The sequence below is a fragment of the Cyrtonyx montezumae genome, unplaced genomic scaffold (genome assembly GCF_038088225.1).
Source record: "Cyrtonyx montezumae isolate F1298 unplaced genomic scaffold, pur_monq_1.0 scaffold_11, whole genome shotgun sequence".
NCBI lineage: Eukaryota > Metazoa > Chordata > Aves > Galliformes > Odontophoridae > Cyrtonyx > Cyrtonyx montezumae.
Genome location: NW_027071837.1, coordinates 15,767,062 through 15,778,664, shown reverse-complemented (window position 1 = coordinate 15,778,664; position 11,603 = coordinate 15,767,062). Strand labels below are relative to the sequence as shown.

General features: G+C 45.4%; 2 protein-coding genes across 2 annotated transcripts; one reads left to right on the top strand and one right to left on the bottom strand.

The window, feature by feature from the left end:
* The first annotated feature begins 355 nt into the window (after window positions 1–355).
* Window positions 356–6,146, top strand: MCTS1 (MCTS1 re-initiation and release factor). The gene is made up of 6 exons (XM_065729673.1): window positions 356–516; window positions 1,080–1,232; window positions 1,866–1,963; window positions 3,050–3,183; window positions 4,118–4,185; window positions 5,922–6,146. Exons 1-6 carry the CDS (start codon window positions 506–508, stop codon window positions 6,001–6,003), a joined length of 546 nt encoding a protein of 181 aa, XP_065585745.1. The 5' UTR covers window positions 356–505; the 3' UTR covers window positions 6,004–6,146.
* A 2,237-nt stretch (window positions 6,147–8,383) lies between these two features.
* Window positions 8,384–9,778, bottom strand: C1GALT1C1 (C1GALT1 specific chaperone 1). The gene has a single exon (XM_065729671.1). The coding sequence runs from the start codon at window positions 9,763–9,765 to the stop codon at window positions 8,809–8,811; it is 957 nt and encodes a 318-aa protein (XP_065585743.1). The 5' UTR covers window positions 9,766–9,778; the 3' UTR covers window positions 8,384–8,808.
* Window positions 9,779–11,603: the final 1,825 nt, after the last annotated feature.

The window sequence follows — 11,603 nt, the reverse complement described above, 5'->3', positions numbered from 1 at the left end:
ACCAACGCTTTGATTGCAATGGACGCTGCGTGCTGTGTTTGCCTTCTCATGGGTCCACGTGCCTGAGTCACGGGTGACTAGACTGAGGGAACTCCTGAGGTGCCTTCCATCTATGGTGCCGTGACTCTGAATCATCTGGCAGAAGAGCGCCGCATATGCGCACGTAACCAGCACGCTGCCCTGCCTGTGACCGGGATCCCTCCGCGGTATTACCGCGAGATACACAGCAGTGGTCCGCTTTGCAGCCAGTGCGCATGCGCAGAGGCGCCGCGCGGCCCGCTGGGAGCTGTAGTCCCGCCCGGCGTCGTGACGCTGCGCGCGTTCCGTTGTCATGGAGCGGCGCGACAGGCCGTAAAGCGCGGCGCTTCCGGCTGGCGCGGAGGGGGAGGGCCGGGACCTCGTGTGAGGGAGCGCGGAGGCCCGGCAGCCCGCCCCGCGCCCGCCCCGCGCCCGCCGGTCCACGCCCGGCACAGGCTCTCTCTCGCCCGGCGCCCATCGCCCCAGGATGTTCAAGAAGTGAGTGGGGCTTGGGGGGGCCGGTTGTAGGAGGTCGGTATGGGCCTGGTGGGCGCGCTCGGCCGGGCCCGGGACTCCGTCCGCCGCAGCGGTGCGGCCGGGGCGCTGTGGGAGGGCCCCGCCCCACTCTCCCCAGCTCCTGCGGCCGCCTTGGGTGCGTCCTCGGCCTCGGCCCGGGCTCTGTCTTCCGCCTCGTTGATGTCAGAGGAAAGGAAAAAAGGGAATTTGGGGCGTTCCATTGTCGAAACTTTGGGGGGGACTGTGTAAGTGTGCTTGACCGGGGCTGTAAGCGGTGCTGCTGTCAGCAAAACGTGCCCGGTGAGCTGATGAATGGGCCGTGGGGTACTGGGAGCCTCGTGTGTGCGCTCAGGGCTCGGGCCGGCAACGGGTACCCCTGCTCACCCCGTCCGGGGGCGGTGTTACGGCTCGTGGAAACGCGTACCTCAAAGTTGGAGGCGTGCAACGCTTTTAACTTCTTCTAATGAGCTTATTTGAGAATGCTGCGTAAATGCAGCGTCGTTGAGCAGCGAGTTCTGTGTTTCTGAAATGCTTTTGTTTGGCAGATTTGATGAAAAGGAGAACGTATCGAACTGTATCCAGCTGAAGACTTCAGTAATTAAAGGTATTAAGAACCAACTGATAGACCAATTTCCTGTTATTGAACCATGGCTAAACCAAATTATGCCAAAGAAAGACCCTGTCAAAATAGTAAGATGGTAAGTTTTATTTTTGGTTAATCTCCATTTACAGAGTGCTTGGGTTGCTTCATTTATATGTTTGCTTTCTACTGGACAGGGGCCTGGGGGCTTTAAAAGGCATATAACCATTCTCAACAGTGCATGTTATGAGCGAACCAGAAAGTTTGTGTGCGGTCACTGTGCTGTTGAGAGCAGATAGGGTTCTTAAGGAAAACAAAAACCATGCTTGGTAGTGAACATCCAATGTGTACAGCAACTCTGGGGATTAGCTTGTTGTTGAAGGGAAGTGTTCAGCTTTGTGGCTTCAGAATATCAAACTTGTTTAGATAGCTTCCAGTTGTTTCTTAATTATTTAATTTGGACTTCTATATATAGTTTGGTTGACTTTCTTTTTGTTTTTTAATAGAGGATAGGATATTTTTGCTGGCTTTTGTGAACAGCTGCCTGTCTGTCTGCAGAACTTTTAAGGAGAGGGAATAGTGAATGAGGCCAATATTGAAGAGGAAAGCATTGGTATTTTTAGTTTTAAATTTTCCTGTTAATTGACTGCCTTGATTATCCTCAGTTGCCAAGATTGTCTGGAATATGTGAAGCATTTAATTTACAGAAGAGCTAAGTGGTTATTAAAGATACATTTCTTTTATCTTACAGTCATGAACATATAGAAATCCTCACTGTGAATGGGGAATTGCTGTTCTTCAGACAAAGAGAAGGGATTTTTTACCCAACTCTAAGGTTACTTCACAAATGTAAGTCTCCTGAGAATGGTGGTGGGAGTAGAGGGGTGAGTGTGTGAATCAAGGAGACTTGTGTACAACTGAGTTTAAAAACTCTTAGTATTCATTCAGTGCACACATGCATTACAGATCTTAAAGATGTATTACACGCTTCCAGCTGTACTTGTATTTCTGTTTCAGGTGCCTATGTGGCTTCTTTTGACCAAAATGAATGTAATTCTGTATGTTAAATAATCTGATCTTTGAGTGTTAGGTATTACATAGCAGAATTCTTGTGGGGCTTTGAGCAGAGTGATTTGTCTAGCGGAGTCTGAATTTCTTGTTGTTAATCCTGGTACCCTTTGTTGTTTCAAGTCCTTTTTTAGACCCTTCTTGCTGTCTTTAAATGCTTGTCAGTTCTTACTGCAAAAATAGTCTTTAACCATGAATTTAATGATGCAATAAATGCTTGCCTCCTTCTAGAACTTATGCTTCATGGTTTTTGCTTTTTAAAATGTAATTTCTTGGATTAACTTTTTATCTGCTCTTGCTGTTCTGCTCTGTTCTGTTACTGCTCTGAATGGCTTTGGATGTCCATAAAATGTTGATCTGTATTTGAAAGCCACATCTCAAATACTTGATGTTGCACAAACTTTGAGAATGCCTTTGAGAGCTAACAGTCTTCATGAATTTTGTCTGCCTTTGCCTATTTTGTCCTGTTACCAGTGAAGTGTTTGTTTTTAATGGAAGAAGTTATGTGGGTATTTTGTTATTTTTTAAGGGATTTAAGATCCCTTAGGATGTAGGCACTTCAATAATTGTTTTCTTTGGGGAAGCTTGTTGAAACTGTTAATCAGTTTAAGGACTGTGTGCACATGATGGAGGGATAGGCTGTATTTGATTCTGAGATTTCCATCCTTTGGTTTTCAGAACAAAGATCTAATCAGGGAAAACAGTACCTCTGTTTTTTCAGTGCTGCCCAGGCGGAGCTCTGCTAATTGTTTCTGAACTTTTCTGCCCATGCAACACATTATACATCTAATTGTCCTATTCTGATAATGAATTATTCATATTGTTATCCTAATGTATTAATTGTAATGCTGTATCTTCCCCCCCCAGATCCATTTATTCTACCACATCAGCAAGTTGATAAAGGAGCCATTAAATTTGTACTAAGTGGAGCTAACATAATGTGTCCTGGCCTGACGTCTCCTGGAGCAAAACTTTACCCTGCTGCAGTTGATACTGTTGTTGTATCCTTCTTTAATTATGAATTACTTCTTTCTGAGTTAAATTTCTATGTCTATGTTCTCAGCTGGTTGCAAACTGAATTACTTTGGTGTGGAATATTATTTCATGGAATAGCTAGTAATCTGAAAAGATTTGCAAAGCTTTGGATGTTATTTGGAACAATTCAAATTGTTCATTCTTTTTACCTGATGTGATGTTTCAAAGCCCCTCAAAATTAACTATTCCTGTTGTGCTTGGTTAGATGATAAGCTCTTCCATTAATGTAATGGGTAATAGGAGCTCCTCTGTGATGTTAGGCAGAATTGCAAAAAGAGATGAGGGTATGACTTATTCCCCTGTCTCCTTAATGAATTATCTCCTTCAGTTATAGAATAATACAGTTCATTTGTTAGGGAGTGCATTATTGAGAAAGGGACTGAGCAAATTCAGCATCAGTGCCGACCTCTGCAGCTGTTAATGCTCTTCAGATGTGGTTGGAGATGTGTACTTAGTATTATGTGTTGCCAAGCTTTGAGAAGGATGTCTGATTCTGTTACCTTCTAGGTTTCTTTAGATACGTCTTAATTCTTCTGTACTGTGTGATCTAAAATGACCCCGTGTGTAGCTGCAGCTGTCTTCCAAAATGAGAGAGTCTGTTGCATGTGTTAGGTGTAAAGAAGATATGGAGCGTGGTGTTGGGAGCTCACTGTGTAGTTGCTATTTGAAGTTCATGAATCCGTGCTTCACACTCTGCACTGATTCAGCTGTTAAATGCAGCACATTGTTTTGCTACCTTCAAGAGCTCTATGATTACTGAAGGGACAGAAGTTCAACTGGGGAGTTGGATGCTTTTTTGGAAAGTGATTTCCTCATGTTACTTGTTACTGCTTTTATTTTTCAGTAATAACTTAAAAAAAAACAAACATAAAACCTGTTTTCCTTAGTGGTAATTTTCAGGCAATAATGGCAGAGGGAAAACAACATGCATTATGCGTGGGAGTCATGAAGATGTCAGCAGATGACATGTAAGTGTTGTAAAAAATGAAATATGACTTGTCCCATATCATAATTTCTTATTTAGTCTGTAATTTCAGCTCTGCTGTCAAGGTTACTGAATCACTGTTGCAGTGTGTTTCTTTTATGTGTAGCATTTATTTAAGCTTTCATTTTTTTTTGGTTAACATTAAGCTGGGAGAAGGAGGCAAGGAGTGTCTTCCCTAGCTATTTATTCACCAGAGTCAGAATACTTGATGTGAATACAGACTGGCAGACAACTTCAGCAGTGTCTCTGAATGTCAGTATTTCTTACGCTCTGATAATACTTTCTCAAAGGTTTTGCTGAACGAAGGAATACCTGTGAGTGTTTACTGCCTCTTCTGGTTAAGAGATGTAATTTGGATCTGAGCATGCTGAAATGCTTCAAGTGATTGGTTTATTTTTTCTGTAAGGGCAGCAGAGGCTGAAGTCCTGCTGGTACTTGGTGAGCAGCTGGTCTTTTTTGTTTTTCTTTTTCTTTGGACCTGCAGGCAGCATTCCTGCCTAAAATGCTTGCTAGCTAAGCTGCTTGTGAGATGTAGAGATCTGCTTGGGGGTAAACATCAAGTGAAATGAAGAGAAGGGAGAAAACTGAGAAGAATGTTGGTTATTCTTTGCATTCTGATAATCCAAAATTGGGAGATAAGGCATTTTTTTGTCAATGTATCTTGCAGCCTTCTTATGAAGCAGCCTCAGTAGGTCTGGGCTGCTTTGCTTCCAGCCCCATCTGGCCGTAGTGTGGGTGACAAAGCAGGTTCTGATGAGAACAAACCGCTCTTTCTTGTGGGGATAATTGTAGACTGGATTGTTTTCTGTACTGTGTTACTGTGTGGTCATGAGCAGCAATGGGAGCACAGGGGCAGGTGGGGATGTGTTCCAGGGGACAGGGATAGAATGGCACTGCAGCAGCCTGGCTGTGGACCTGCTGTCGTTGGTGGATCTTTATTCCTGTGAACGACTTGCAGTGCCTTTGATAGACTCAGTGAAAAGATTGAGAGGAGGAACATGTAGCTACACCCTACATGTGCAGAGATCTGCTGTGATGATTGCAAGCCTGGGTATTCTGAATCCTGACTGCAAGTGCACTTGAATATCATATTCCAGTGGGAAGCAACATAAACTGGAGAGGAAGTGGGAATGGTGCTGCTCTGTGCAGCTGTGTGCTGTTTCCTGTGATACAATCTAAAACAGAAAATCGAGAAACAGCAAGATTTAGATCTTTTTACATTATGATATGTGATGCATTAGTAGAATTAACGCAGAGGTGTTTTCCTTCTTGATTTCCTGGGGATTTAAAGTTTTCTGCCCTAGAATAATCAGTTCTGTGATGAAACTAGATCTTTTCTCCATGGAATTCATCAACTGGAAACAAAGCCAACGCAGATGTACAAAACCATTGTTTTTAAGAGCTTACTTGATTCATGTTATACAGGAAAATCTGTGCATAAAAAGCTGCAAGTCCTTGTCGTGCTATTTTAGCATGTGTAGCCCTTTATTAATAGGTGGGCATCTTGCAAGTAGAAGCGAAGCAGCTCACATGCATTGGATTCTGTGGCACAGTGGGAACCATGAGGTCAAATTCTGTATCCCTGACACACTTACCCCGTGCTTTTGTACCACCACCTGTGCTCCAATTGGATGAATCAGTTAAAGTGCAGTTTGTACTTTGAATGTGGTGTTCTGTGTTGCTCTAACCTTATACTTCTGTGCTTTCATTCTTCAACAGTGAGAAGGTTAACAAAGGGATCGGTATTGAAAATATCCACTATTTAAACGATGGTCTTTGGCATATGAAGACATACAAGTGAAATGAAAGGAACTGTGTTACTCCAAGGGAATGCACTTAGGTTAAATGTGGACTGCTTTGTAATTCCTTGTTTTTAATGTGACTGAATGTACAAATTATTTTGTTCTGTGGCAATGCTAAATAAAACAAGTGAATGCAAAAGTACTGATAGGCTGCTATAGTTTTCTAGATTTCTTTTTATTGCGATTTTTAATTGGTTTGTTTTCAACCCAAGTCTTCAGTCACTTGAGATGTCTGATGGGAAAGATCCTGCGTGGACTTTGGAACGAAGAGGAGGAAAAAGCTGAGGATTGTTTACGTTTGTGCTCCTCTAAAAAGAGTAATGTAAAATGTGTGTGAAGTATAATCAGTGCCGTTTCTAAAACCTCCAAAACACTTGAGAATTTCTTGCTTCTGATTTAGCATCTCACTGCCCTGTTTATTGAATGTGGAAAAATGTTAATGCTGTTATTAAATTAAACTTCAGTATTTTACTTCAAGAATACTTCTTATTAAGAAGCATTTATCTGTAGGATTTAAGAACGTAAAGTCATACGTGGACTATAAAGTCTTCTATCTTAGATCATAACTTAAGGATATATAGAAGCTCAGATTTCTACCTACCAACACTGGTATTGCTCTCTGTGCAGTGGCACTTCCAGCAGTGGTGGCCGTGCTCCCAACGGAGCGTGTGCCCGTTGGTGCCTGGTGCACTGCTGCCCGTTTGCACCTTGTTTTAAGAGCAGAAACAGAATCACTGTTCAACAAAGGCACGATAGCAAAATGTAGCTCCAGAGCCACAGGGAGCTTCAGGAGGGATGTCAGCTTGTGGGCACTGCTGCACAGGTGTCCCCACCCAGCACTGAGTTGGAGTGATGCGCCGCTGCGTTCAGTGACTGCGTACCCAAAGTTGTGTCTATGGAAAACAGACTGTGCCATGGGATTATTTAATAAACTAAGGAAACATTAAGGCCTACTGTTCATAACTCTGCCTCTGGAAGTATTTCTTAGTATTTGAAGTGTCTTTTTTCCACTTGTATTTTGCTGACTGTGTGCAGTGCTGTGTCTCAGTGCTGCTCTGCGTGCTCCATTCCTGGGAGCTTTACATGGTGGCAGAGGTGTTCTCAGTCTAATTCCGAAGTCAAATTACGACACGAAGATTGAAGTGCTAACATGTGCTAGTCTTAAATTACTTCTGTAACAGTATTTACAAGACTGCTTTTGAAAATAAGGTATGTCTGAAACTATTCATGTAATTACCACCATAACTTTTGTATTCCTACACCGCTGTGTTGCAGGGAGAAGTTGGGTCAAACCTCAGACCTTCCCTTCAGAATAAGAGTGGATATTGTTATTAAAGCCTTAAAGACTGCCATGACTTTATTAATTTGTTAGTGCTGTGGGGAATCAGTTTGTGCCTTACAATTTATTTTGCGTATAAGGTGAGCTGGTCTGAGTTCTGTGGCTTGCTTTTTTCTCTTCCATCTTGTCCCTGAGACTCCTGACACAGCTGTGGTGTCACTGCCTTGTTGCCACTCTTAGCAAAAATACATTGCACAGAACAAGAGACCACTGCTGCTCATCAGCTCTGGATCAGCTGTTCCGCAGCTTTTCCTCCCCCACTGCAGCTGAAGCCAGGATGAAATATTACAGATGCACAACATTCTTCACCAGACTCACCTCATGTCTTCTGCAGGTAACATAGTACCAGTGAAGCCCAAGGCAGTGCCACCTCATGTGGTGTTATGTCCAGGCCAGGTAAGTGGATTCTAACTGGAGCAAACACACCCAAGTGCCATTTATTACCACTTAACTGAAACTGGTGGAGGAACAGTGTGACAGATTGACATGTAAAGTCTGAGATTCAAGTGCACTTAAAAAAAAGGTTTTGGAGAGTTCTGAAGGTTTTTTTGTGTGCTTAATGTGTTTGGTTGGCACTGTGAACAAAGGCAGAGTGTGGAAGCACTCTGATCTGCACCTTAGTGTTCAGAAATGCCTGTAAATAGAGCTGTACTTCATACTTGTTTACAACTAACCGACTTCTTCCGTGTAAATACTATTAGTGCTTCTAACACCGAAAGCAAATGGAAACTTTATTCTAATATTCATATTTAAGAATTAAGAATGAGCAATGTGCTAACAGGCTACGTGACTGTGCTAATATTTATGTAATGCGAATATTCAGATGTCGTTATCTCTTGTGCAATTAAGAAAGGCAGTCTAAAGGTCACCTAATATTCTGCATTAACTTCTTACTAGATTTCTTTTGTCAGTTGCTTCCTGCTAGCTTGCTTCTGCATTAGGAGATTGTACATAAAGCAACAGGTGCACCCTACGGACTGCCTAACCAGTAATGTTCAAGCTGCTGTATGCTTCAGTGTAAAGGAAATCACATGGAAGTTGGTCTTTCAGACTGAATCTGTAGTCAGTTTTATTGGTCCATCTTAGAAAGATAGAAAGACATTCTGGAAGTGTCTGGAAGAATTGAGAGAATCAAAATGTTGCAAAAATATATTTATAGCAGACTAAAGTTCTTTTGCCTCTTCATTAATAAATACTTAGATATACAATCCCTTCCCCCCATAAACTTAATTTCCTTTAATCCCAAACAACTTCTTTATCATCCATTCTAGCACTGTCAAAAAGCCAGAATCGTTCCTGTATAAAAGACTTAGAAAGTTCTCCTGCCGCTTTTAAAATTAAGAGCTTTAACAAATCTTTGTGCAAAAAATGTACATGAGTACCATCAGATAAGAAAACCGAATGTCTGTACAAACGTGTCGTGAGAACAGCTGCCTCTCTGGTCCCAGCTCCTCCCTGAGCGGCGTCAGTCGTTGTCTGAAGCCGCAGGGGGCAGGAAGACGAGCGCATCGCTGTACGTGTGGCCGTACGGCCGCAGCCTGTACACGCCGTACATCATCACGTGCATGTGGTTGGGAGACAGCCCGTTGAAAGTGATGGCCATGTCTGAGCAGCAGCCATCCACCACCTGCTCGGGCTGACTAGCCATCGCCTCTTTGATGAGAGCGTTGACTGACTTGGTGTTGAAAACATCCTTTCCTTCAGAGTCCTCTGCGTTTTCAGCAATCACTCCGGTATACTTCAGGCATACCGCTAGTTGTTTATCCTCAGACAGCTTCCAAATCATACCGCCTTGCTCTGGACATTTGTCGGAGTCTTCAAAAACACGGGAGAGTCGTCTTAGTGATTCAATGCTTAAGACAATTCCTCCCTCACCATCTACGTACTCCAGGTCACCGGATTTCATAGTGTGGCCTATATAAAAAGGCTGCGCAGGGTCTTTCTTCAGTAAGAAATACTTGAGATTTTCAATAATAGCAAATGTCGTTGGATAGGCAAGGAAGAACCAGCTGAATTCGTCTTTATAACTCTCGTAGGTTATCTTGTAAGCTTTTCTCATCATCGTCCACATATCATTTGTGTTGAGGACTACAGCATCGAACACTTTAACGTTCTCGGAGCTGTAGAACTCTGCCTTGTCGCAGTGCTTGCTCCATGTCTCTTTCGCTGCAGCCCAGTGACCGATGTCTTTGGGCTTCACGAGGATGATGCAGTAAACACGGATGCTCTGACTGAGCTGCAGTCGTTCATCTTCCGAAAGATTTAACACTTCTTCTTTGTTGGGAGCCTGGATGTGATGGTGCTCGTGGTGATGCGCTCTGGTCCCGTGCCCGATCTTAACGTGCCCAAGAAGCGTGACGACTACGCAGAAGATTCCTCCCAGCAGCACGCCCTTCATGAAGGAGCTGCTTTCGGAAAGCATCGTTCCTGCAATGGAGACGCGCTTTAGGACAGAGCCGCACAGCGATAAGGGGCACCGCGCGGGCCCTCCACAATCAGCGTGCCCGCCGCGCCTCGCGCTCTCACCCGCGGCGGATGCGCGGCCCCCCCGGGCTGCCGGCCCGGCCCGACCCCGCCGCCCTCAGCCGCCGCTCACCAGCGCCACCGCCGCCCGCGCCAGGACACCGGCATCCGCTGCATCCCGCCCCTTCCGGTTCTTCCGCTTCCCTTTCCGGTTCCCCGCTGGAAGTGCCGCGCGGCCCTTCCGCTCCCGGCTCCGGTCGCGGGGCAGCGCCGCCATCTCGTGGTGGGAGCGGGGCGTGAAGCGGCTCAGGCCGCGTTGTGGCGGCAGCGCTGCAGCACGCATCATTCGGGTGGGCCGCATTACAATGAAGGCGAAGCTCTGCCGAGAGATCTCTGCTGAGAAAGAAATGCCACTGGCCGCAGAGACAGTCAGCCTGGCAGTCACGGTCACCCCCTGGCTCTGTGTTTTCGGGTGCTGCTGTTGTGAAGAGGGCAGCTGTGTCATGGGGTGTGGGAGCCCGTGTCACAGAATCACAGAACTGTAGGGTTGGAAGGGACCTCCAGAGACCGTTGAGTCCAACCCCCTGCCAGAGCAGCTCCCAGCCCAGGTTGCACAGGTAGGCGTCCAGGAGGGTCTTGAATGTCTCCAGAGAAGAGACCCCACCACCTCTGTGTGCAGCTCCAGTGCTCCGTCACTGCACTGTGAAAAAGTTCCCACGCACATTTGTACAGAACTTCCTATGCTTCAGTCTGTGGCCATTTCCTCTCATCCTATCACCACACACTGCTGAGTCCAGCCTCGTCTCCTTGCCTCCCGCTCCTTAGATGTTTATAGACATGGATCAGATTCCCTCTGAGTCTTTTTTCCCAAGGCTGAACAGCCCCAGGTCTCACAGCCTTTCCTCATAAGGGAGATGTTCCTCACCCTTTATCATCTTTGTGGCCCTCTGCTGGACTCTTTCCAGCAGATCTGTCTGTTTTGTGCTGGGGAGCCCAGAACTGGACACAGTACCGCATGTGAGGCCTCACTAGGGCAGAGTGGAGGGGGAGGATCACCTCCCTCGACCTGATGGCCACACTCTTCTTAATGCACCCCATGATCCCATTGGCCTTACTTGGCCACGAGGGCACACTGCTCATGGCCAACCTGTCGTCCACCAGGACACCCAGGTCCCTCTCCTCAGAGCTCCTCTCCAGCAGCTCATCCCCCAGCCTGCACTGGTGCATGCCGTTATTCCTCCCTAGGTGCAAGACTCTATGCCTGCTCTTGTTAAACCTCATCTGGTTCCTTTCTGCCCAACTCTGCAGCCTGTCCAGGTCTTGCTGAATGGCAGTACAGCCTTCTAGCCTTCTAGAAAATATTTCTTAGCTGAAAAGGGAGATTTAATGTCAATATATGATATGATTTTATCCACTCCTTTTGTTTATGTGAAATATAGTGTTTCAGGCAGGTGCTGCTAAATTTAAATCACAGAGCAAGCTCCCCTAAATGCCTAGAGGGTGTATTTGAATTGATTAATGCCATTCTCAGATTAATGGGGTAAAATGGCTTTGAGAAACCTGAGAGTCACTCGCAGGGGTTCCAACACACATGTTCCACAGCCTGAAGAGAGAGTATGGGGGAGGCATGGTGGCTGCACGATCCTTCTGCAGCTCCTTTCAGCCTCTCGTGGTCTGAACTCTGCTGCTTTCCCAGGGCAATCAGGCACTTCCTTTCAAAGCATCAGTCCTTCTCCCACTCTGTGTCCTCAACAGATGTAGTTGTTTAGGAAAACACGGTGGTGGAGAGAGATTTAA